Below are 26,960 nucleotides of genomic sequence, written 5' to 3'. Positions count from 1 at the left end.
AACAGATTGCAATTTAAGTTTAAACAATTTTATTCACGGAGCATCCACATGATCTGATTCTTCAGGGATAAATAAATTATAAATGAAAAATAAATTATAAATAAAGGTGAGATAAATACGAGAAGTTTTTTTTAATCACCTCCATCACACTGAACAAGAATGAACATGAGAAGAAATTGTACATTACACTAATACAGAATGCACAATATTGGACAATATTTTACAGGGCTGCATATTAACAGTGACCCGTGGCCACCATGTCTTTGTCAGGCTACCCGAAGATCACTAAACTTTCCAACATAAAGATGAGTTTATTATGTATGTAGCTGTTTTAATATTAAATGTTTTGGATTCTAGGAACTTCATCATTGATCTTTTCCTTTCAGCTTTTCCCTTTAGGGGTCCCCACAGCGAATCAGTTGCCTCTATCTAACCCTGTCCTCTGCATTCTCTGCTCTTACACTAACTCCCTTCATGTCCTCATTAACTACATCCATAAACCTTTTCTTTGGTCTTCCTCTAGACCTCCTGCCTGGCATTTGTAAACTCAGAACTACATAAACACTCACACACAAAGATATGATAAATCTTACCATCAAATAGCTTTGAGATGTTAAAATTGAAAATCCAAACATTGCTACATAGCTTGCAAGAAGTGGCTTCGCGATGTAAACAAACGCAGCGTAAGCATTTTTTCATGCCACGGAGGAAGCGGGACTTCCGTGTTTGTTTCCTTAATGTTTGTCATGTTTGGTTTGTGAGCGGTTGGGGTGCGAGTGTTGGAGCGCGGCCAGCAACCGCACTGATTTGTAAAACCCGGAAGTCCGTGGTATCTACGCCATTGATCGCGTCCTGTTAACTTCCTGACAAAACGGTGCCTGCAGCGCCACCGCCAGTCAGTGGCCAAAAATATATCGCGTCGGTATTGAACTAAGCAGTACCATTGGAAATGAATAAGGAAAAAGTTAAGGGCATTTGAGCTTAACTATTCACGGTTCACCGGACGTAAACATATAAAAAAAAAAAAGAAAAAAAAAGAAGCTTTTACTAATTTAAACAGTTTTCTTACATAATCTTCACATAAAAACTCATACATTATGTAAAGGGTGCAGTCGAAGTACTCACTGGTACAGGTAGATTTCTATTTGTGTTAAAAAAAAAAAAGATGTACTGCTTCAACTCCTTGTTGGCTGTGTGGTTCTTACTACGTAGGAGTAGTATTGCGTCTAAGTTGGTGCAACTATTTCTAGGGTCAACAGATTAATAAAGTTTTACTATAATAACAGGTTAGAGAACTACACACAACTCCTGACAGTGTGGATGAAGAACTTTATTACAAAACACAAAGAACCAAAGGAACACTGCTGAATAACAAACATGCATGCAATATAGTAGTAACACACATTTGAAAAGCACAAAGTAGTTTGGCCATTCCTCAGTTTTTTGTTATTTCCTGGCTTCATCTATTGTTTTCCGGTGCAATAATTGAGCAGAAGACCTGGCATGAAAAATAAACTTTTATTTGCATCACCGTTGAAGGATAAACTATTCGATCTCCACCTCAATGTCCACAGGTTTCAGTTTTTGGACAAACACAATGTCTTGGTCGCCGGGGTCCAGTTGGTGGATGAGTTCCTCCTGCGGTTCCTCTTTGCACCGCAAGGGTGACGACATGGGGAAATGAAAGGGAAGCTCAAACACCTTGTTGAGGTAGTTCTCGTTTCGGTTCCTTTTTCTGGCCATGGATATCACCTGGGATGCTAGAGACCAGGCAAACTCCACTTTGCGAGGGTTCTGGTAGCCCAGCTCGAAGTTGTAGTCCAGGATTCGATAGAGGGAAGGCACGTAGCGGGGGCAGTTTTTCTGCACGTAGCGGTGCACCTCAAGGAGGACGCCCCTCGTCAGCTGTTGTAGGCTCAACTTCCTCTTGGGTACCAATTTGTAGGCCACGTCAAGATCCAGTCCGATTTTGTTGCAGGCGCAGAACTCGCCGAATTGGACATCCCGCTCTTGATTCGAGGGGATTTCTGCGCCGTCATCCTCCTCCGATTTGATCTGAATGAAGACGGGCGTTTTGAGCCACACATCCCTGGGGAGCGTGTTGGGCCTCCTCACAAACCATTTTCCTATCGAGGGGCCTTTGTGGAACACCGCGGCGCGCCATTTTTCCAACACCCTGGCGGCCTCGCTGCCGGCGCTCCGCAAGTCCAAAGTGAAATTGTGCTCCAGGATGTCCTTGACCAGCTCGGACGTCGTGCCGCACAGATTGCCCACAATTTGGAATATTTCCATAACAGCGCCGACAGTCAGTGCGGACAACGGCAGCTTGTTGCCGCCCGCCGTCCAGAAATCCACGCCGATCTTCTTACAGAAAGGATACGGATACATGTCAGGGGATGACGTGCACTTTTTGGGCTCGACGTCCTTTCCGCTGTTGTAAATGTGCGGGAGACAGAAACTGCCGTTCAGGAACTCAAACTTGTTCTTGTCGGGATGTGTGAGGAGCTCATTCCATTTTGTGATTAAATTCATGACGAGAGTTCGCTTACTGTGGTCTTCCCGGAGGACAATGTTGAAGTTGCGCTCCAGGATATCAAACAGGAAGCACGCCATGCTTTTATGTATGGCCATGGCCAACTGCTGAACCTCCATCAGGACGCTGTTGGTGAGCAGCTCCAAGCGCAACGCTTGTTTGGCGCCCGAGCAGACGTCGAAAGCCAAACCGATCTCCCGGCAGCTCTCGAATTGGCTTTTGATTATCAGGATTTGCCTGGAGCAACTTCCGCGCAGCAGCCACAGCTTCCTCCTGGCGTCAGCGTCCTGGGTTTCTTCATCTGAGTGTTTCCTGATGTTGCTATGGGTGCCCGTGGGAGTTGTGCTTTCCACAACCGGACCGTCGTCTTCATTCACAAGAGCAGGTTTTGCGTCAGCCTCAAAATCAAGCGGGCACATGTAGGAATTATCCAGCAATCCTACCATTGTGTCTCTGTTTGCGCACTGCGGCGTTTGTTTCTTCAGAAGGGACGCTCCCGTCCAATCCATAGCTTTCCGCTTTTTAAACACAATTTTGGGGATTTGGTCCACCTGGATGCCAAAGTTGTGCTCTAGCAAGGCGTCGGCGATGTGCGTGGAGGTACTGGAGAGGACGCGAGCAAATTCGAAAAGTTCCAGCATCAGGCCGTTGGTGAGCAGATCCAAATGGAATTTCTGTTTGCCAGATTTGGATGGACCAATGGCCAAACACACACCCAATTCTTTGCACAAGGGATAAAGTTCCTCTTTGTGTATTGTGGCTTTTTGTCCCTTTTTTAAAACAACCGCGCTCTGCTTGGGCAGCTTTTCTGACAACTGATCATCTGCAAGAAAGGAATGGTTGGAGAAAAAATTGTTTTGAGGAATCTGGCATTTTGAGTTTTTGTGTACATACGCTTTTACAGCGGACACACCTGGCAACACGAAGACGTCCTTGTGATCTTGAGGTTTTAGCTTTTTATTTTTTATATTTCCGTAAATGCGGACTGCATAATGATAACACAACTTGTGGTCTGTGAGGTCCAAGCCCAGGTCAAAGTTGAACGCCATTACCTCAAACAAAAAATATTTCTCCGACGTCATTACAGTCTGCGCAAACTCCCAGATCTCAATCAGGACGCTCTGGGTCAACAGGTTGGCATCCAGCTTTTTCCGTCTTTCCACGGCGGCGTTGAACTCCACGCCGATTCTGACAGACTCCGGGAAGGGGACCTTGCCTTTCAGATTGCGTATGCCGTGGAACACACGGCGCTGCCAGATGTAGTTGTCATCCACATCATCCATGTTTGCATCCCAGTGTGGCAGAGGAGCAAATTTGGTGGCATGTCAGTAACCTGGGAAAAAAAGGGAGAGAAAAAAAAAAGACATAATAAGACATACCTTGACTTAAGAATTTAATTAGTTCCATATTTAACCTAGTTTATAACTCAATTAACCTTCATGAAATGAATTTTCTGCATTGTAATGCATCAAAGATACAATTTAAAAAGCCAAAAAACAACATCCTTTGTCAAATTTTATACAGGTTAAAAACTGAATCAAGTACAAACAAACACAAAGATTCTCAAAGTGGTGATAAACTGGTATTATTTGTGGTATGAGAAAGAAATGGGGGAATCACAATTATATTTTTAAACAGTGCTTTTAATGTTACAGTGGCCTCAAGTGTTTATTTTAAATATTGTACATTACATTTGTAAATTACAGCTGTACTTGTAACTTTTCAATAAAATACATTTATATGTAATCTTCTAGGACTGTTTGTTTTCAAGCAGTTATCCGGGTACATTTTTTGGGGTTTAACTTTCATGTGTAATATATTTTGATAGAATACTTCTGTAAAGTGGTAGGTGAAAAAACACAGTGCCCAAGTACAGTTTAGTTATGCCTGTTAAAAAAATACCACATTCCACTAATCAAACCATTATTTAACTATATTTTTAATTCCTTTATCCTCAAACAGTGCACAATGTCAGTGAATGACAAGCACATAAAATACATGTTTAGAATATTAAAACCTTTGCCTCTTGAGATGAATACGTATGGCTACTACAAAACGATTGCAGATTTAGAACTAAAAGTTTTTTGAGAGATAGTAATCGATGCAAAAAAATAGCAAAGCACTCAGGAGAGTCACCTTCTCAAACCATTGGTTTAAAGTCTTCGTGCATGACGTCAAGCTCAACTAGTTGGTTCAACCGGGGAAACTAGTAGAAAAACCTAAACAAAGCTCAATTCAAGTCAGTAGAGATGAGGCTAGCATTAGCTTCTAACGTTAGCGTTAGCGAAGCTAGGTAAAGCCTCTGCCTTGCCGTGGCTGCGAGCAGTCGGCAAAACTAATTAAAGACGACAGACAGGAAGGCAAAGTCAACTCACCATAAAAATGCAGTCGTTCGTACCGGCTCTGGAAAAGATGCTCAAGCTATTTTTATTGATGCGGAAACAGCAGTGACCGGACCGTTGACGTGAGCAGAACTTCCGGTAGTAACACGACCCTGAAGTTGGCACCACGGTCGCGCTCCCATCAAATCATCTTTTCATACCACCTTAAAAGCCTGCAATTTCAAAATATTGCCTGTAGATGGCAGTGTTTGCCACTGCAGAGGCACCACTCACTTTGAGTTAATTTGTTGACTTTGGAGGACTCTGTTATTAGTTCACCACAGACAAAGTAAAATTTTTTAATCCTTTCTGTTTCACTTTGGACAATTATGACAGGAATAGGCTACGCAAAAATAAAGAAGACAAAAACAAACAGTCCACTATTGTTTTTTAAAAAAGTATTTCATTTTAATAATAAATAATGATCTTAAACAGAAGAATTTGCAATGAACTCAATCAAAAATGTAATAAAACACAATGATCTAATAATTTCGCCAATGATGTGAATGTACATAACATTCTTAGATACTCAAAATACAAAATGTGGAGCTTCAGACTGAAAATGAAAAAAATATATTACAGCATATATATATATATATATATATATATATATATATATATATATATATATATATATATATATATATATATATATATATAGTCAAGAGACGCCTGTATATATATAAAGAAAATTTAAAAAACTAACTATATATATATATATATATATATACACAGTATATATATATATATATATATATATATATATATATACAGTATATATATATATATATATATATATATATATAGTTAGTTATTTTTATTTCCGTTTTTATTAAGTTTTTTGCATTTCATTTTTGAATGTTATTTTTTATGTCCGTTTTTATTTTCACTTTTAGTCATTTATTTATTTTTTAATTTTTGCAGTTTTGGTACTGCATAGGATAAACACGCTAAAGTACAACTTTGGGGGGGAAAAAAGGTTCAGCTAAATCGTAATATTTATTCTCAGTCTAGTGACATAAAGATCGCCTGTGTAGTACAGATGCTTTGTCGACTTTTTTTGTCATAACTTTTTATTTAGGAAAATACAAAAGTTTTCTTTAATACAACACTTACATGGTAAAAGCAAAACAAATGAAAAAAACTATGAACAATAAGAAACAAACTAATACATTAGAAAAAAAATCTGAATTTAAAATTAATTCCTGTACAATGTAAACTAACGGTACATCTAATCATCTTAATTAAATGAAAGGCTTACAGATGTGTTTTGTTTTACCCATCTTTATTGCACAACTGATTTGTTTTTTTTTTTTGTTTTACATGTACAGCACTTTGTATGCAGTAATGGTCGTTTTAAAGTGCTATATGAATAAAATTAAGCTATTTTTTAAATTCGTCTTGTAAAGGATTTATCTATACATATAAAAGAGAAAAGGAAAAGGAAAGTGTTTCCGCCCGGTTTCGAACCGGGGACCTTTCGCGTGTGAGGCGAACGTGATAACCACTACACTACGGAAACTGACATATTTATAGAACAGATTTATATACAGATTTTATTCCGGTTCCTTTGTAGCATGTTTCTGATCGTAAATTGCATTTTCCAAATACAGTTACGAGTGAGTGTGTGGAATGTACATTAATTGCAGCTACGTGTGACAACAGTGACATCTACGGGTAACATTTTTCACTGCAGTTGGCTGCAAGCGCAAAGGATTGTGGGTATTGTTGCAGCGTTTGTTTCTCCATTTATCATCTCCAAAACACGTCACTTGTTGGAAAAACACACAAAAGTCCAAACTGGAAAACAAAAGGTTAAACCTAATCGTAATTTTTCTTTTGGATCTAGTGACACAAATGATGCTTCCTCGACTTTTTTTTTTTTTACATAACTTTTTATTTAGGAAAAAACAAATTCAAAAGGTTTTCTTTAATACAACACTTACCTGGTAAAAGCAGAAGAAATGAAGAACTATTAACAATAAGAAACAAACAAATAAATTAGAAAATAATTACGAATTAAAAATGAATTAATGTACAATGTCAACTAATGATAAATCTAATAATCTTAAATAGATGAAAGGCTTACAGATGTGTTTTGTTTTACTCAACTTTATTGCACAAGTGATTTTTTTTTTTTTTACTCTATGTACAGCACTTTGTATGTCTTTTTAAATTTATTGCAGTTGTTTTAAATAAAGTTCTATATAAATAAAGTTGAGTTATTTTTAAGGGGTTAAGGGTCAACGATTTATTTATTTATTTTCATATAAGAGAAAAAAAACCAGAAGAGAAACATATGTTTCCGCCCGGTCTCGAACCGGGGACCTTTCGCGTGTTAGGCGAACGTGATAACCACTACACTACGGAAACTGATGCATACTCGAGGGCTAACAGCTTTCACAGATTTACGAGCAAGTGTGTTGTATTTACATTGACTGCAGCTACGTGTGACGACAGCGACATCTATGGGTAAAATCTTTCACCGCAGTTGACTGCATGCGCATTAAGTGTTGTCCACTTGTTGGGAAAAAGGTTTAGCGAAATCGTAATATCTATTTTCGGTCTAGTGACACAAAGATCGTCTGTTATAGTAAAGATGCTTTGTCACCTCTTCCCGCTTGGCGGCATGAAAGCTTGGTACGAACATCCCAGAGTGCCAGGGATGGATACACGCAATTCCTACCTTTACTGCATTTATATAATGATGCAAGCTGATTAACGCCACAAATATGTAGAAAACAAAATAATAAATTTTATCACACTCAAAAACAAGTCACTTAGGAAGTAGTTAGCTAGGTTAGCCTACATTTCAAACCATCCAGTTCCAATCTTTCACTGCTTTTACACATTTTCTCCGACCTTCAGGGCCTATGGAAAAAACATGAAATGATAATTAAGTTTATATCATGTTGGAACATCCAACCGCAAAACCATTTTTAGATACTATTTCTGAGAGTTCTGTTCTGTATGCTAGTCACAGGCCTTTACTGAGCATTCGTAGTTTGGTTTCACTGAGGCTGGACTGGCCATCTGGCATTCAGGGCAGATGCCCGTTGGGCCGGCCGGCCCTGCATTGCGGAAGTATCATGAATGCGGGATGGCGGGACAAAAATGTTGATTAAAAAAATGCCTTTTTTATTAAGCGATTAATCGTGATCAATCAAAATTCCAAGATGTGATTAATATGATTAAAAAATGTAATCGTTTGACAGCTCTAATTAATTAACAGCAGGGGTGAATCTAAAACTTGACTTTTCCTCTTGACTTGTCTTCTTTGATGCATCAATGACATCATCATGCAAAAACTGTTGTGCAACTGTTTGATTAATGCTGATGACAAGCCAAGAAAGATGCTTCTGTCACATAGTGGACCTCAACTACCTTTTATATTAAGCTTAATAATAGTACACTAGACACTAAACACACTACAGTAAACTAGGTTGCCTAAAGGTGAAATTAGTTCCATCACATGATGCCTCAATTCTAATAGTTGTTAGCTCAGCCAAACTAAATGCAGTAACAAATGAAATACCGTCGTCTTTTGTGGTTTGGCAACATATTAGCAAGAGACTAATAAATAGCCGGTAGCCGACTGTCATTCACATCATGCACTCATAGAAATCGGCCTAAATTTTCTGTTTCTCCTCTCCTTTTCTTCTTCTAAACTTTTTCTATGGGCACCTGATGGCTTCTTTTCCATTGTTCTTTTGATCCATCACCTTCATTAAGTCTCGAGTCGACACTGTCGACATCATAGCTTGGCAACGCCGTCCGTCCGTACGTCCGTCAATCAAGTCAAGTCACGTGACGTAAACAAGTTTGTCTGTCCCTCGCCTCCTCCCCCTTTCCCCCTCTGCAGTCGCGTGGGTCAAACCCGTACTTTACTCCCTCCCACTTCCCTCCGCAGCAAGTTGACGTGACGAGAGCACCCCAGGCTAAAGCATACATGAATGAAGAGTTAGTTAAAGTTTGACATGATGAATTCAAAAAGCTTTATTTGGAAGCAATGTGAGTTGACTGTTACAGACTTTGAAGTAATTCTACTAACCTGAGACCCTCCCAGGCAGCGGTGGACAACATGCGCCTCTCCCCCGCCACCGACTTGGTTTCTTCCCCTGTCCACTGCAGTGAGGGACTCTTGTCCAGCAGAAGGCGCATCATCATTTAATAACTTGATACCTTCAAATGAGGATGGGCGCTCAACCGCTGCCGTTTATATTGAAAAAAATGAATGAACGTTTTTTTTTCCCCTCGTGAAATGTAACTCATATAAAAAAAAACTGCCACTGCTGGATAGCCTGAATAATCTTGCATAAAAATTGTCTGCATCAAAATTACATTTCAAGGACGGCACATAATTGCTGAACAGCAACCCAAAAAATAAGGCAAGAGCGTGTGTGTGGGTGTAATGGCATAAGTGCCCACTAAGTGGCGCCTGTGCAGCAGATTGGAAATGGAGAGTGTAATGTACACGCCAAGTAGAAGTGTGTGAAGCAAGTAAGAGTAACGGCAAAGCCTTCCGTGTGTTTTATAAATATACACTTACAACATAGTGTCAGAATGCAGTGAACCCACTGTGAGTATAAAGTTTAAAATGAGCCCACAAGGCTTAAGGACTATATTTTCCCTACATACCATTCTAACTCCTTAAAAAAGAAAAAAGAAAAAAAAAAGATTAGGCCTACTCTGAGGTGGGCACATCTGTCTCTCCGTTGACCCATTGTTGACGGATGCCCACCTTTTCGGCAAAGTGCCCGCTTTTTCCTCAAGTGCTTTATGACACGAAGCCTCGAAAAAATGCATGGAATCAGAAGGACTGTACCTGAAGTGAAAACCTGCTTCAGTCGGTGCTCAGTCCATGTATTTTTTGTTTAGGCTTTGCGTCATAAAGCACTGGCTGAAAAAGCGGGCACTTCACCAAAAAGGTTGGCATCCGTCAACAACGGGCCGACGGAGAAACGGAGGCCTCTCAGCCTACCCATATAGGGCAGGATACAGTCCGGTATATGTGTAACTAAGCAATGTTTGCCATCTAATGGTGAATGGTAATATTACAACTTAAAACATACAGTGGAACCACGCTAATCATGGGGATATGGACCCGCAGCTAGCCTGTGAATTGCGAAAATCTGCGTATAATTGTAAGCCATACATTGAATTTTTTATATTTTTTGTAACAACCCCTCAAAAATGCTGAAAAATCTCCAATAAGCATTTTCCACGAAACCAAAAACAAAATAGAACAAAAATCAATGAATTTGTGAATTCTGGTACATGTTCACTCCCCTCACATTTTTTTTTAAATCAATCAAAGGGCCACTCAGACTGAGGGTGGGGGTCGCGGCCTCCAGTTGCCTATTTGATTACTCATTCCAAACTCCGCCCCTCTTTTCAAACTCGGCACTGCCAACCAAACGTTTGTTAGCGCATGCGCTGTTGTGCGCACTGCAAAATTGTTGCGAGAGCTCAAGTTATCATGGCGGTCGCGATGGAGACTGATTCGTTCCCTTACTTGCCTACGGGGCTGGAGCAAGGTACACAATTTATTATTTAAGACGAAACAAATAAAAACTATGCCTTCTACTGCGGCTCTGTTTTTCGTCAGCTTCCTAACGACCGCGCATCGCTTGTTGCCGAAGTCCGAATGAATAAAGCTAACTTAGGCTAGGTTAGGCTGAGCTAACCGCTACCGATTTGTCGCCAAGGTCGACGAGAGCTGGTCACGATGGGCTGTTTCTGCACCATAACGACGAATGGCGTTGAACGGCTGCGGTTCGGCGAAGGCTCACGCTGTTGATTTTTTTGCATTTGGCCCCGCTGTCGGGCGACTTTTGGGCCGATTGCTCGGCTTAGCTCCCCGCACGTTGAACTCGTTAGCTCGTGGCTAAAAGGCACGCTGCAATTAGCCTTTATTAGTTTAGTATGGCAGCCTTTGCTGGCACATTCATACTTAAGTACGTTATAGAGTCTATAGTGAAGAGAGCATGGATGTTTTTTGTTGTTGTTTTTTTAGAACGTGTGGGGGTTATGTAGGTATGTGTGTAAAATTTCAGAGGTCCATTGATTTGCATGAGAACTGCATTATGGTAGTATGGTTTCAAACCACCTGTATATCAAAATACTAGAATGTTGTTGGTTGAGATTGGAAACAAACACAAATAAAATGTGCCAAAGAGTTTACTCTAGTGTTAGACACGGATTATGTAGATTTATTGCCACAAATCTGAATTTAAAAAGCCACTTTGGAAGAAATTGTGCCGTTGCTTGCTCACTGAAATGATAAATTGTACTTTAATGTATTTTGACCTGAGTTGTCTCTCTTTTGCCCTCCCTGTCGCAGTCAATAAGATGATTATGGAGCACGGCGACCTGTTCACAGACAACTTGTGCAGCGTCTGCAATGCCGTTCTCATCTCTGAGTCGCAGAAGCTGGCTCACTATCAGGTTGGTGTCGGGTTTTTGATGGATGGAATCCTGGCGGTGGTGTTTCATTTGTATCTCTATTTCTTTTTAGAGTAAGAAACACAGCAACAAGGTGCGACGTTACCTTTCCATACAAAACGAGAAGGAGCCAGAGTCGAAAAAGTTCAAGTCTCCATCCTCTGTCAGCGTAAGTGAACTTACTCCGTGATTTTATTTTTAAATGTAAATTTGTTTTTTTAAATCTTAACTGTGGTGCAGGTGAGAGCAGTGTTGTCCAGGATCTGAAAATTTTTGCTAAATTTCTATAGAATGCCAAGTTAGTTTTTTTTACTATTTCAAATGGGATTTTTTCCTTGGGAATAACAGGGAACTATTATCTTGGCTAGCATACTAGCCTAAATGTCACCCTAACACCAAGTCAGGTGACATTAAACACGGGCAAACAAATATGCACTTTAGCAATTCCAGGAATTTTGCAGTTGAGTGTTGGGACACACAAAAGCCAGCTCACCTTCCTCCTGTCTTTGGTCTGTTTGCATTTTTGCTTCACTTTTATTGGAAGAGGCTCACTTAGCTGAGGGTTTGTGTGTGCGTTCATCTTTCAGTACGACACTAACAACGGCGAGTCGGACCCAATGAAGATTTGCGAAATGTGCAAAATGACCTTCACATCCCCCGTGATGGCGCACTCTCACTACCAGGGCAAGATCCATGCCAAGAACCTGAAACTGAAGTTGGTGGACCCTCAGACCCGTACGTACACTTGCGGGGACCCCAGTTTATGATGCACGCAATGACACTACTCTCAAACCATCGTTTCCACACTGTAATGAATGAAAATGCCATTAATCTTTTCCAACCTCTCTCAAAAAAGCAGCACAATAATTTGCAATATGTTTTTAATAAGGAAAGTAGCACTCTATAATACTTTATATATTATAACAACATATACTTGTAGTAATAATATAACTGAAATTGTCAAATATATTGGAAATAAACAGTTTGAACATTGCTGCGTCTGATGGTGTGCATGTTAGCCACCAGGGGGCAATATAAAATGCATATACAGTCCTGTATACATGGCGATGGTCAAAACTAGGCTCTTAAGAATACATTCATATGTATAAAAAAAATCCTGTGAGTTTTGTTATCTATTCTGCCTACATGGTTTCTGCCACCATTTGTGTTAACATATCAATGCACAGCCCGTGTCTGCCATTTTGCATTCTTTGTTAGCATTAAGCTAAGTGGACTTGAGGCAAGGTTAAATGGTTGTTTTAAATCCACAATTGCGATTCTCTTTTCTTTAAAGTTTGTTTAGTTTGACATTAAACTGGACTGTGAATGTCTTGAAACGCCTTAAGACATTTTTCTGGTTTTACCGTTTTTCTTCAACAGTCGCCCAACAGGCCGCACCGGCTCCGTCCAAGAAGAAAACGGTGGAGCAGGGAGCGGCCGCAGTTGGCAATGCCGGTGAGGGGGGCGACGATGACCCTGACCCCGAGCGCTCCTGCTCCATTTGCCAGGCGTCCTTCAACAACGCGCAGATGGCCCAGCAGCACTACTCGGGCAAGAAGCACAAGAAGCAACTGGCCAAGCAGGACCTGATGAAGATCTACGGCAATCCCGCCACAGCGGGTCAGCACCTCAACACAATTCTCTCACGCAAGCGTCTCTTTAAATCGCTCCGTATAACGTTTTTTCTCTCTTTCTAGCAGCATCCACAGTAAAGAGCTTGCCGTGTACGCTCTGCAACATTGAGCTCAACTCTGTGGATCAGTACCAGTCTCACATCAGCGGGGCCAAACATAAGAACCAGTACGTGCATTGCAGCATTTCTGTTTTCAACTTGTTTGATTCTCAAACTAAAAAAAAACTTCATAATAGGGATGCTTGATTATGAAGAAAATATTAATCACGATTATTTTGGTAAAAATTATTTCAAACTATTATGCAAGTTCCTTTTGGATGAAACAAAATTTATTAAATTAGTTATATTATATTTAAAAAAGGTACAAATGTATACATTTTAACAACTCAAAATTTGTATTAATCTTTTTTTGTTTAACGAGTATGCTGATTTTGTAATTGTTGAGTGTAATAATTGAAATTGTAATTTCATTTCAATTAATTGCACAGCCCTCATTCATAGTGCTTCCTAAAGGGTATTTTTAATATTATTTATTGTAAGCCACTGCAAGATTGTGCAAAGTTTCAAGTTCGTTAACACAGTTTAAAGAAAAAAAACGACTCAATGTTTAATTGTTACAATATTTCCAAAATTCGCTATCTTAAATTCCCATGGAAATTTACCGTGAATTTTCCACCCCAACATTGTGTCAGTCACTGTCAACATTGTGGATGGCATCCATCCTTCTAACTTGATTACAGAATGAAAAAAGCTAGCCAGAGCTCGTCCGACAACCAGCAAGAATCCGCTCCCCAAAACGAATGCGCCAACAAAGACGTCCAGTCTGCCGAGGACGACTGCAAGACAGAGCCCGGGAACGGCGCCTATCAGCTCGCTTCGTCGGACGTGCAGTTGCCGTCGGGGGAAGACCAGGAATTTGTGACGGAAGGCAACCTTTTCGAGACGGAAGAAAACTTCTTTGGGATGGGAGGTGAAATTTTTCCTGCTGCAGATGACCAATTCAATGAAGACAGCTAGTACGCCACTACTAACGAGTACTAGATCCAGCTGACTGGGTTTAGCGCTGGACTATGGATGATTCAGTCAGGACCCAGAACAATAACAAAACCTAGCCCTACCACCACAACACTCCCCCCACCCACATAAAAAAGCAGCAATTTCTTATTATAGGAGCCCGAACCCCCAATGTGAAGTTCCAGTGTGTTTTATTCCAAATTGTTTCAACCTTTCTTCTCTATTCTAGAAGCAAGCGCTTGTGACAGTCTCTCAGCATGCGATACATTTTGCAACATTCCCCTTAAAAAAATCATAATAGTTTCGGTGGAGAACCTGAAAATCCGCATACAAATGATAAACTTGGTGGATATTGTTACTTTTACCAAAACGGCTACTGTTGTCATGTCACAGTATATTTGATTTATGGTTGTGTGCAACGTTTTTTTTTATCGTGTACTTTTTTTTTAAGTCCATAAGAATCTTTTTGTGCTAAAAAACGCAAAAATCTCCTGCTTACGTTTTTTATTTTTAACTTTATGGCAATTTTGTTAAGAAACAAAACAATTGATGGCTTCCCCACTAGGTAGCGTGGCTCCACAAATGTATCACAGTATAAACAAATGCCCCTTTTCCACTGCACGTTACCAGTCCGGCTTTTTTATTTGGCTTGTGGAAAACTGAAAACTACACCGCATTGAATGCATCACTCAAGGCTAGGCATACTAATACTGCATTCGAGGAAAGTGGGACATTTCTGATCTCAAACTAGAAAGTGTGTACGTCAAGGCCCCCCGAACTCGGAAATCCCACTTGTAAAGTTGGGGGGTAAATGATAAAACACAATTTACTAGAGTATAAAACGAGACAGCTTTCTTCATTCATAAATATTCAACATAACTTCACATAACACAACATGCTGCGTGACTGTATGCCGCTATCTCCCTGCATGAAATTGTACGGTGAACAACTGAACTGTATGGAATTCTTATGAAATAAGATAAAAACAATAAATGAAGCAAAATTGCGAGAAGGCAAGTTTGCTGGAGGTCAAAATGAGTTTTCAGGACAAAAAAACAACAATGTATCACTGTCAGCCATTTTGGTTGTTTACTTTCGCCACGAACGCTTTCAGGTCTGTTCAGTATGCTGCATTCGAGGAAGGTCTGAAGTCGAAATTATCCTGGTTGGGTGTTCCCAGTTCCGACCTGAAAGCGTTCAAGGTGGAAGAAAACCAAACTCATGGCGGGATAGGATAGTAATAAATCGTTTTTTGTTTTGGTACTCAAAACACATTTTGATCTCCAGCAAATTTGCCTTCTTGCAGTTATGCTTCATTTATGTATTTAGCATATTTGATAAGCATTCCATACAGTTCAGTAGTTCACCGTATAATTTCATGCAGGGAGAAAGCGGCGTCACGTGAAGTTATGTTGAATATTTATGAATGAAGAAAACGATCTAGTTTTATACTCGAATAAATTGTGTTTTGCCATTTATGGTATGCGTTTCCAAAGGGGTCACCATTGTAGAGTGACGTCTCGGTGAGATCGGGGTCTTTTCCCCCCCCCGAGTTTGCAAGTGGGATTCCGGGTTCAGGGGACGTTCCCGTACGTAATTGTTGGTTTGAAGTCGTAAAAGTCTGACTTCCCACTTTCCTTGAATACGGTATAACAAACAATAGTGGAGAACAAGGATCTCATATTTAAAGTTGGGGGGACACATACAGATTTTTAATGTCTATGTGTTTTTAAAATGTGAGAAACCCCACCCATGAGGGAAAATATGCAATTGTTTAACCTTAATTCTCCAAGTATCTTATTTGTGGTGCTGACTGGGCAGCAGGTGAGAGAAAGCGAATCTAAAATATGTCTGTTGTAGTACCGCCACTTGTGAGAGCCGGTGCAGTGTAAAAGTGTAAATTACAAAAAGAAATGGAAGAAGCTAGGCTACAGCTAACCTTGGTCGGTAGGCAAGTTGGGGTTGCAAATTCTTTTTGTCATTTTTGTTAAGGTGAATGATGTGAGACAGAAACTCATCCATAACTCCTCTCACACACCATAGGGTAATATTTACCTAATTGGGCCTTTGTTGATTTTAATTGGGAGGGGGGATCTTCAAATGTGTACCTTTTATCTGAGTGGATAGTAGGATACGTTAGGATAATCTTTCATCCAATAATTGGGCGTTTGCTGTTGTTGGCCTCTGACTGTGGTTGAGCAGATTAGAGATGAAAAATCCCTCACCACACCACAGGATAGTCGCTCAAATTGGTATGTGTGTACCCCATTTAGAGACGCATTTAATCGGAGTCGGCTGTGGGCCGCCAGAACATCTGGTGCCTGCTCAGCCAGCGGAAAAGCATAAATGGCGACTGGAGCAATGGAAAAGCAGCAATAACTGCTTTTGTGCACTTGCACATTTTAATAACCAAAAGATGTCAAGATCATGCTGCGGCCTGCTGTCAATCGTAATCTCCTAACACTGGAAGTATTGTTGTCGCTGGGAAGAAGAGTAGTTTCAAGACACTCTTCTTCTACCTTACGTTCTTGTATGGCTGACTTGTTTTTATTCCGCTTTTGCAGTAAATGCCGATCAATAACAAACGAGTCCCTGCATTTCACAGCGTCTTCAAGTGATGTCAAATAGACAAGTGATGTCAGTGAGTATCATCAGTTAAGTCTTACCTGTTCTCGACTGGGTGGATTATTTTATTACCGAATGTTTTCTTTATAGAAAAAAAAATGAGAAAAAAAAGTGTTTTTTTTTCTTTTCTGCTGTACAGCTTGTTGTCATCCTCACTGGTTGTAGTGCTGTTTCAGTCATCTTTTTTTCTTGGCCAAGTTTCAAGTTGTGCATCCGTTACATAAAAAAAATAAAACGGTTTCTCATAGCTTTCTGGGTGTCCTTGATTTTTTTCTAATAGATGTTGCTCTGTGTATTAAGAATACAAGTAACGGCTGTATCTACAAGCACGTCGGTTAGAATATGGGAGGGGGGGGGGGGGGCTGCAATTTATGAGATGCATTCAAAACATAAAACTTGTATTATACAGATTCATTTAACATTGGAATAGAGTAGAGCATCATACACAAGCTACTAGAGCCACCTGTTAGCAATATAATTCAGGTTGACACCATAACCACATGGTGGTGCCCTTGCTCCCGCCAAAAGTAGCCGATGACAAGGGTAGCTCTGCTTGACGCTTGTTGTGGACGTTAATATAACAGCAGTCATGCATGCATCACTACTGAACTGCTAACTAAATGGCAGCAAGAGGAATTCTTTTTCAAAGTAACGCCAAGTGTGAATGTATGCCCAACTCAGTCACCGTTGACCCGGGTTCACGTCAGTGGCAATACATTTACTGGCTTAGGTTTTGCGTCTCTTGCCCCACCCCCACCCTCTGACAGCTTTAAATCTCCCAGGCTGACCCACGGAATGGAAAGCTTTGGGCTAAATTCCACCCAAGACACACACACACACACTCACAGATATACACAATGGTTACACTTATGCTGTCCTGCGGAGGAGACAGGATGGGAAGTGACTTGGATAGAAAGGTGGTTTGTTCCCTTCTTATCACCGCCCAACTAAGGACACAAGCTGCTCCTAAAAGTCAGTAATAAAGTCCGGAATGAGACCTCTGGTAGCTGTAATATGTGTGCAATGACTTAGTTTGCGCAGAATCATCTTCACCCTTCTCTTACAGTACATAGCGGGTCAAATGGACCCATTTCAAAGCTAAGACAGTGTGAAACTTTTGCTTGGCTGAATAATTAATTGTATTTTATTTTGTTCATTTGTTGGTTAAGAAACAATATTTCAATACAAATCCTGCTGATTTTAAGTCAGTGGGTCAAATTGACCCAGGGATATGTCACTTTTCCCATGAAGTAAAGGTGACAGGTGGTTTATTAACTGAATATGAGTAAAGAGATTATTGAGATTTCAGTCAGATTGACCCAGAAACACTGTTGTTGCTGAGCAATACATTTAACAGTGGGCTTAATAATTAGATGTAAACAGTATTTATTGAGATTTTGTGACACTTTTTGATATAATATATCTGGGGTCAAACTGACCCAGGAACGTTATTCCTCTTGCATCGAAACAATCTTTAAGGAAGGGTTAATACATTTTTTGGTTAATTAACATACTCAGGTCAAATCCCAGAAACAGTATTGCTATTCCTGATAAACACAACTCAATACTAGGGTTGATAATTAGATATATATAGATGATGTAGGTTAGGATTTTCTTTCCTGTTTTCCAATTTTGACGAAATAAAATATGCCCCGAGTCAAATTGACCCATAAGCGTTACTGGTGTTCCAAAATGAGCGTTACAGGAAGGACCATTATTCATCTTTTTAAAGGTATACATTTTTATACTACTTATTTGTTGGATGTGGCATACCTAATTTTAAGATATTGCATAGAATTATTATTAACATTTCTGTTGGTGTCATTTTGTTAAGTAGTAATAATTGTTATGCAAACAGACCACTTTGGTGTCCTCCCTTCATGCTGAACAATCTTCACTGTTTTGCCTAAATCAAAGATGGCAGTAGCAATACTGTACACACTCACGCACCTGCAGCAAATACATTCTTTTACTGTCACATCCAATTAGAAACGTTTGTCTCCAAACGGCTCTTCACTTGCCAGAATGGATTTGCATGCAAGGAACGTCACCTTCTATTTAAAAACAAACGATGAGTCATAAGTAGATTCATTCCCACAAATGTCAAAACAATAAGACACCTATGTACGCAAGCACAAATCATAATGTTGTATACTCAAGTTTAACTTAAACTTCTTATAAGTTTAATAGTAAAATGTCAAAACAATAAGACACCTAAGGGCAAATGAAGGTGCCATGTTAACATTGTGTGGTACTACTGTTAATAGTGTAATGTCTAAGAAATATGACACTTTAGTGTCAAATTATGAAGGTGTAATGGGATTTTTTATTTTTTTTTACATTCTTAACTTATACAAACGTCAAGACAATCCGACACTTAGTGTGAAAACTTAACATCCCTGTTAATAGCAACACCAAAACACCTCATCAACCTTTACTGACAAATTTCAAAGGTATGTATATTTAATTCTAACATTTTATTATTATAAAAACAATCAGACACTTAGTGGCGAATGATGGCTGTTTAATGTGACTTTTCTTCTTGACTGAGCTACAAGCTGAAAAACGCTTTAATCGTTCCTATGTAATAGTAACTAATGTACAACGTCGAAAAAGTCCCTTGTTATAGTAGATTAGGCGAGCTGTCAGCAAACAGATTAAGATGGCAGAGACGCGTCGGGAATCAAAAGCAAAAGCGTTAAATTGCCGTTTAACAGCTCATGACACACGCATGCAACTGGAAACGTGTCCGTCACTCGCCACATTGCTTTGCCACACAAGGCAGCGCGCGTGCGTGTTGCAGGTGGCTGACTAGTCAGGTTACAATCCCAGTAAAAGTACACACATGAGCCCATCCATGACAAGTGAAAACTCTCATGGATTACGAAGAATTCTTGCAACAAATGGACGAATTTGCGGTTTTCTGTATGTGTGTGCGTGTGTGCATGACCAAGCAGAAACCTGACCAGTCTGCTGGACTTGTCAGACACCTGTTGGCCTGCACCCCCACCATCCAGCCCACCCTGGTCCAATACACCCCTCCATCCTCCTCCTCACCCCCTTCGGACACTCAATACGCAGGGAGGGGGGTCCGAGGAGGAAGGCGCGAGAGGGAGAAAACAGCTGGATCAACTGAACGCTTCCTCTTTGGGTTTCCGCTCTCGGCCGGACTTGCCAGGTCCGTCCTCCCCGCCAGTCTGGGTCCATCCGTCACGTTGGCCGGGGGAGGGTGATGACTAAACCCTATGCTGGAGGGATCGGGGGTGCTGCACAGTGGAATGCTTTGCAAGTACCTTGTCGTCGTCTTGGCCCTGAGGGACACCGTTCGTTCTTTAGTGTGCCAAAATCAGCATCATCACGCCATCCATTTTTTATTGCGCTTATCCTGTTCAGTCGCGGGTGAGCTGCAGCATATCTCAGCTGGCTTTGGCTAGCAACACCTACAGGTGGTGCGGTGGAACTGCAACAACCAAAGTGCACATTTGTGTTTAGCTGTCATTTTAATCCAAAGCCCAAATCCACACTTAAAGACAGTCAGGCTGGTTTTGTGCTGAGTTTTCCCTTTCCCAACCAAGTTTTCTAAGATTAACCTACAAGATGACCCCCAAAACGCTTAAAAATCTTGTGTGGGGTCTGTAGACTGTAACAGATAATCAATCTTTAAGATGTGAAGTCCTAATGTGTGTACCAGGCCTTTAGGGTGAAAGTGCAACATTGTTATGTCAGTAATACTTCACAGATTTTTGTCTTGCTGTCTACACTTGGACTTTTCAAAGGGCACTGCTGATTTAGTGAGTCTAAATTGTCATCATCATGATGAATTTTCTGGGAACAAGCGAGGCGGCTTGCGGGGAAGCCCCCCGAAGGCCCCGGCAGAGGCGACAGGTGAGCCGTTCCGCTCTCAAGCACGTCTCATTGATATTCTAACCTATTGCACTTTCCCACACAGACACCACTCGTCTTCTGTGGACACGTGTTACCACGCCCCCTGTCCAATCGCTACTACGCCACTCCCCTCAGTGAAAAGGGGGACATGGGGGCACAGACAGAAAACAAATCACTCGCTTTTATAAATTAAAGGTGAAAAAAAAAATCTGGCCAAAGTGCACAATGTCCAAATCTGTGTTCATGTTAACGACTTATCGGATCCCTCGTCGTACCCTGTCCAAGGGTAGACTCCAGGGTGATTTTCTTGCCTTGGTCCAGTAAATCCATCTGTATTCTGTCGTACCTGCTAGCTAGCGCTAAGCTAACATCAAAGGTGCATTTGAAAGGGGAAGTCAAAATGGCCACCCCCTGAGATGGATAAAAACAGCTGGATTTTGCTTCATAACTCATATTCAGCAAATGTAATATTAATCAGAATGTCATGTTTAGACTAGAGAGGTCACATATAACATATAATTGTCAAGAAATGTTTATGGTTCACTTCCCCTTTAACTGGGCTGGCATTGAATCAGTGCAGTCCAACAGATGACATTGTGAAGAATTAAAAAAAGTTTGGAAAAAATATATATTTATGGATGCAACAGTGGGATTCCTTGTTTGACTTAATTTTTCTGGGTCATTTATACCAACTGAAGGCCAGTCAGACCGCGTTGAGGACACTATCTTCATTACAAGATACTCAGAGAAGGCTTCCTATAACCTAAGGTACGAAAGCCATCATCCTCTCTACAAATCTCTTCCCTATTAACGTTTTGTTTTTTTCCCTTCAAGTTGTGAGGCAACTTGAGGCTAAGAGGCTTACGAGGCCCCCACAAAAACGAAGAGGACAACAGGAAGGATGAAGGAATCCGCGATGTTCACCTCCGCGGTACTGTGAGCGAGAATCAAAAGGTGAGAGGAACACAGCCGTTTTTTTTGTTCCGACCTTCATAATGTTGCTAATGAGGAAGGCGCACGGTGAGGCGGTGGTTTGCCTCATAGTGAAAAGCTTCCGGGTTTGAATCCTGGAATTATAATTAAATAATGTTTAATCATTGATGATATAAATAGAAATAAAGAAACCTCAGAATGAAGCCCAATTGTCTTGCGACTAGTTCAGGGTTTATACCCCTAAACGCCGTTCACATTGATAGACTGGCAGCCAGAACGGAATTTCCCCCGCTTCTCTTGCCAAAAGTCTGCTCACCCGCAACCCAAATGAGTCCAGGCTGGGTGTACCCCGCTTCCTCGCAAAGGTTCACTGGGATCGACTCCAATTACACGACACACACAAGGAGCACATTGGCATAAATATCTTCCTTCCTTTTGATTTATTTTGACAGTCGACAACAGTTTGAAACGCACGTGTCACGGGGGTCGACAGACTGGCGACAGACAAACAGACAGTCAGGCGGAGGCCGTAGGTGACAGACAGACAGACGGTTGGTTGGCTGGTGAAGTGTGCAGACGGGCCGGCGGTGCGCGTTCCCCTTAACGAGGCCTGACACTTTCCATGAGGCTCTTGATGATGGCGGCGGCGCTCATGCTATGTCCGTGACTGCTTTTGCTTATTTATTTATTTAACACAAATGGACACTATAAAGTCTAAGATCAAGACAAATTGCAATGACGCATAAAGCTTTTTTACAAGTACGAAGAATATTCAAACTCTTTGCTTTATTTTGTTTCTCTGGAGCAAACGGTCAGAGATTGAAACATTAAAGATGGGACAATAAACACAAATACTTCTAATAAATTAAGAATGTTAACTTTGATTTAGAGTTGCATGATTAATCAAATAGCAGCACTACGTTGACCTGTCATTTATGTTCTGCTGAGATGGAAAATTGTGTTTCTAAAGCTTTGACTTTTCCACGAATGACATTTCCCCCCCGAGCTTCTCATTGGCAACGATGGCTGTGCAAACTATAGCACCACCTGTTGCCTTGGCATGCATATGACAATCTAGAAGTGTGTTTGAGATGTGTACAAAAGGGGTGTTTTTATTGACGCTGCAAATATTTGTGTAGCCAGCAAACAAAGGACCTGTGATAAGTTGACAAAGTGCTTGATTTGATGTGCAGCCCGAATTTGAAATATCAAAGACGATCAGGTTCATTTAATCAAGGCGGTCAAAATTATGAATCGTCAGTGTCGAATCACCTCATATTGTCGACGAGTTGTAGGAAGGCTTAAATAAAAACACACGCTGTGTTTTCTTCCTATGTGCTTCCTGCGTTCAATTCCCCCCCTTCCTCCCCTTCCTGCCTCCTTGTGTTGGCCGGAGCTGCATGTTTTCATGGAGCATTTCCCCTCTTCTACGGCGGACGTTCTGCAGCGCTTAGCATGAGCAGATTAGCATAACAGTCTCCACAGGAACCTTGTCAGCATTAAAACTCCACTTCCTCTGCAAGCGCTTTAACTACATAATCTGCCCCTACAACCCCCCCGGCCCCCACTCAACCACCAGACCCTCAACTACCCCTCCCTGACTCCGTCCTGACCCGCTGGTGCTGACAGTATCACTAATGATGCAGGCCAGTGGTTGAATGTGGCCAGCTTCGCCTCCACTCCCTCCCGCTGCAAAATGCATGATAGGAAGCAAGCGAGATAAATATTGAGTGCTATTTTCCTAATCAAAAAACATATTGGATTTTTGTTGTTGTTGTTTAGTAGGCTGGAACAGATCAATGGTATTTCCATTCATTCCAATGGTGAAAGATGATTTAAGATGCTAGTGTTTTTAGTTACGAGCGTGCTCACGGAACAAATTAAACTTGTACCTCATGGTACCACTAAAAAAATATTAATCAATAATTTTAGTAAGAACTATTTTTGAAAAAAAAACATAACAATCTGAGATATACAAACTGGAATTTGGAGGGTTAATAAATAAAAATGAAAGGACATTTTATGATGTTTATCGAAAAAATACAGTAAAAGAAGCAAAAAAACATCTTAAAAATCAAGATGAAAGAATTATAATATCGAACAAAGGCTGAAGGTTGATGCCGTTTGTTTTTTGCTGTTCAAGCAAAAAGGAGAGCCAGTGTTTGACCACAATGTTTACAGTTGCACAACCACAAAGGAAGGAGTTTTTTTTATTGTTTTTTTTTTTGGGAAGGCCCACCAAGCACGAATTCCAAAACCCACCGTTTCATGGTAGAAGCCAAGCAAAACGCAATCTATTCTGTTTCCAGCATATTTGAGGCACACTGAGGTTTGCGTCGCTGCCACACGTCTGGCCGCAAAACTCCATCCGGAGGTTTATTAAGACAAGCTCGTCAGATTGGTAAAAAACAAAAGCCTCTTGTTTCCCTTTTCGGAGTCATCCGTATTCCCAAATTCCCACATCCGGACCGGGACGCAGCTCTGAGGACAGGGAACAGGTGGACCTACAGACTCTGTCAGCTGGACCCTGGGATTGGAACTTTCTCCTCTCTCAGCTGTGCTCTCATTTACTCTACCAGAGGTGGCTAAAGTATTTTCACTTGTAAGTACAAAAAATGTCAGACAGCTGTTTTAGAGCATTTTGACAGATCTTTCAAGACCCACAGGATATTGTCTTCTGTGACAATGATATGATTCTTGATCCTTGTCACAGAAATGTAATAAAAACGTCGGGGAACCGGATTGAGAATTGAGAATAAATATGTCCCATTGAGACTTAGTTATGCTAGAGTTTTTACACATCCTGTTAAAATTTGTTTTAAGAGACTAGGACAGGGGTCTGCAACCTGCGTCTCTGGAGCCACATGTGGCTCCCTGTGGATCTCTAAACAATTAGTTGAAATTAATATTATTTATTCATTTATTTATTAATATATTTATTTTATTGTATTAGATAAAATATTATTTGAAAGTTGTCAGAAAAAGAGAGATGAAAGGTAGATGAGTAGTAGTTTTTTTTAAAAATACTTAAATGTCCAAAAAGGAAGAAGAAAATCATAAAATTCCGACAAATTGCATACAAAATTGCAAAAAAAAGTCAGAACATTTATATTAAAAAAGGCAAAAAACAAAATGTTCAAAAAGTACCCATAAAATGTCTCAAAACAAAAGAAGAAAATGACCATATAAGGTACACAAAATTGGGGTGGAGGGGGGTTGTGGGGAGTCAGAAAATTCTGTTTCGAAAAAAAAAGGCAGAAAAGAAAATGTTCAAAAATAAAATATCCAAAAGCGTAATCCCCAAAATTACCATAAAATGTCCTTGAAATTGCCAAAAATGGCAGAAAATTTATAGCAAAAAAACGCAAAAATAACGTGTGGTTTTTTTTAAATCATAAAATGTCTAAAAAAGGAAGAAGAGAGGCATTAAATTACCATAATGTGTGCATAAAATTGCCAAAAATGTCTGAATTTTTACAGAAAGGCTAAAAAGTCTGAAAGCAAAGTCTGATCAATTACACACACAAAAATCCCAAACAAGATGAAGGGTAGAAGAAAATTAATCTCAAAGTATTTGATACTACGTATTTTCTGTTAGAGTGCAGGTCCAATTAGCTCTTGGGCCCTGAGTACATTACACTAACGCGGTGTTTCGTATATCATAATGTTAAAAGGTTTTGTGGCTCCAGACAGATTTTTGGTTATTTATTTGGCCTAAAATGGCTCTTTTGCCAGGAAAGGTTGCTGACCCCTGGACTAGGAAATTCTGGCAACTTGTACGATTGTTTCTTAAGATAATGAATGAACGTTTCCTGTTTTTACCTACCCTTAGCCCCGAAGCTATGATAAATACACACAAACACACATAATGGGCAGAGGGTCGAGTGTGACAATCCAAGAGAGGAAACAGACCGGAGAAAACGACCGAGTGCATATTTTGGACTGGAGATCGTGTTTCGCCCCTCAGCCGCGGCGCACCGGATAGATTTGATTATGGCAACCGCCGCGGGCCAAATTTAATTAGCACGTTATTCGTGGCAGGATGTCGGCCTCGTGTTTCAGCATAGGGCCCCGGCGTCTCGGCTCTTTCTCGGCATGCCGAGACGGTCCGAGTGTGATTTCTGCTGACTCTAGACATGAGGAACTTGTTGGAAAAACTTAAAGACTAAGACTTTGTTAAAAAATTTTGTCCCGTGATGCATGTAAATAGAAAGACAGGACATCGTTCCTGGCAAGTGATTGGCTAAAACACAGATGGACCTGGAAAACACCGATGAGGACTGGTGGGAGACAAGCAGGGCAACACAAGGCAATGCAGAAATCCGTTTAGCTGAGCCACCTCGGGATGAGGAGAAGACAGATGAGGACGGATGGGGCACAGCTGGGATAACGCAAGTGAGTGCAGGGATCTGATTGGCTGAGACCTTAACTCATTCACTGCCATTGACGGCTATAGACGTCAAAAATTCATTAGTTAACATTAGTTTAACATTTGTTTCCACTTTTGTTAACAAGAGTATGAAAACCTAGATTTTTTTTATTGTACATTTAGAACAGATATAAAATTTTATGATTAATCGTGAGTTAACTAGTGAAGTCATGCGATTAATTACGATTACAATTTTTAATCGCCTGACGCCACTAATTTTTAATAATCTTTTTTTTATTGCGTCAGGTGATTACATTTTTTAATTGTAATTAATTGCATGACTTCAATAGTTAACTCACGATTAATCACACATTTTATATCTGTTCTAAATGTTCAATATTTTTTTTTCTAGGTTTTCATACTCTTGTAACAAAAGTGGAAAAAAATGTTAAACTAATAGAAATAGTTCAAATGAATTTTTGACATCTATAGCCGTCAATGGCAGTGAATGAGTTAAGGTACTAGGACAAGACAGATTAGTAGAAGATCACAAGCGAACGTAGGGATCTGATGGCTAAGGCACAGATGGACCAGGACAAGATCGAGGACTGATGGGACACGAGGTGGGATTACACAAGGATCTGAGATCCAAATTTATCAGGACAAGACAGAGGAGGACTGATTGGCTGAAACACGCTAAAAACCACACACTCCTGACCGCATGTGCATGAATAGAGCTTATCCTTAACTCAGTGGGCACAGCATCTTGACTTTCCCGCTTGACTGGGCCTCGTCCGGCCTCCAAATGTCAGCGTGGGGTGGAGGAAACGAGGTTACATCACAAAAAGGGCCAACCATGGCGAGGACCTGCGAGGCTCCTGTTCAGTGGTGCACTTTGAGTCCCGCAGCGTCTGAGCTGTTCATTTAGCGTCCGGCCACTTCCTGCCGGTGACGCCGGGACCACCCACGCCTTCGATTAGTGCTGCTGAATGACCCGCGCCGCACGTCACGTCTGGTCTCCGTGGACGTAGAACAAAGTGGAGCTGACGACATGAATTAAGTTTGATTTAATGGCGGCGGGCTAACCGTGTTGTACTTACTAAGAACGCAGCAGCAACCTATGCAAGTTGTTTTTAAAATGAA

At 40.7% G+C, this 26,960-nt stretch overlaps 2 protein-coding genes and 2 non-coding genes across 6 annotated transcripts; 1 reads left to right on the top strand and 3 right to left on the bottom strand.

The window, feature by feature from the left end:
- Positions 1–1,315: 1,315 nt before the first annotated feature.
- Positions 1,316–5,056, bottom strand: LOC144036804 (uncharacterized). Of its 2 annotated transcripts, XM_077547730.1 has the most exons (3): positions 4,909–5,056; positions 3,447–3,866; positions 1,316–3,356 (listed from the first exon to the last, which is right to left on the bottom strand). In XM_077547730.1, exons 2-3 carry the CDS (start codon positions 3,814–3,816, stop codon positions 1,546–1,548), a joined length of 2,181 nt encoding a protein of 726 aa, XP_077403856.1. In that variant the 5' UTR covers positions 3,817–3,866; positions 4,909–5,056; the 3' UTR covers positions 1,316–1,545. The 2 variants fall into 2 exon arrangements, with proteins under 2 accessions (XP_077403856.1, XP_077403855.1); XM_077547729.1 differs by having other exon boundaries at positions 1,316–3,866.
- A 1,307-nt stretch (positions 5,057–6,363) lies between these two features.
- Positions 6,364–6,436, bottom strand: trnav-cac (transfer RNA valine (anticodon CAC)). Its single transcript has one exon. It is a non-coding gene; the product is annotated as a tRNA-Val (tRNA).
- A 778-nt stretch (positions 6,437–7,214) lies between these two features.
- Positions 7,215–7,287, bottom strand: trnav-aac (transfer RNA valine (anticodon AAC)). The gene has a single exon. It is a non-coding gene; the product is annotated as a tRNA-Val (tRNA).
- Positions 7,288–10,305: 3,018 nt separating this feature from the next.
- Positions 10,306–16,877, top strand: znf346 (zinc finger protein 346). 2 transcript variants are annotated; one of them, XM_077547033.1, is made up of 7 exons: positions 10,306–10,451; positions 11,258–11,361; positions 11,432–11,527; positions 11,946–12,093; positions 12,739–12,978; positions 13,059–13,158; positions 13,732–16,877. In XM_077547033.1, exons 1-7 carry the CDS (start codon positions 10,346–10,348, stop codon positions 14,006–14,008), a joined length of 1,071 nt encoding a protein of 356 aa, XP_077403159.1. In that variant the 5' UTR covers positions 10,306–10,345; the 3' UTR covers positions 14,009–16,877. The 2 variants fall into 2 exon arrangements, with proteins under 2 accessions (XP_077403159.1, XP_077403158.1); XM_077547032.1 differs by having other exon boundaries at positions 13,056–13,158.
- Positions 16,878–26,960: the final 10,083 nt, after the last annotated feature.

This window comes from Vanacampus margaritifer, chromosome 16 (genome assembly GCF_051991255.1).
Source record: "Vanacampus margaritifer isolate UIUO_Vmar chromosome 16, RoL_Vmar_1.0, whole genome shotgun sequence".
Taxonomy (NCBI): domain Eukaryota; kingdom Metazoa; phylum Chordata; class Actinopteri; order Syngnathiformes; family Syngnathidae; genus Vanacampus; species Vanacampus margaritifer.
Note: the sequence above shows the minus strand (reverse complement) of the source record. Positions and strands in the feature narration are given on the sequence as shown.

Coding starts and splice junctions, on each gene's coding strand:
- LOC144036804 (XM_077547729.1), bottom strand. CDS start 3,816: ATGGATGATGTGGATGACAACTACATCTGGCAGCGCCGTGTGTTCCAC.
- znf346 (XM_077547032.1), top strand. CDS start 10,346: ATGCGCTGTTGTGCGCACTGCAAAATTGTTGCGAGAGCTCAAGTTATC. Junction 11,528..11,945: donor AGTCTCCATCCTCTGTCAGC/GTAAGTGAACTT, acceptor TTCATCTTTCAG/TACGACACTAACAACGGCGA. Junction 12,094..12,738: donor GTTGGTGGACCCTCAGACCC/GTACGTACACTT, acceptor TTTCTTCAACAG/TCGCCCAACAGGCCGCACCG.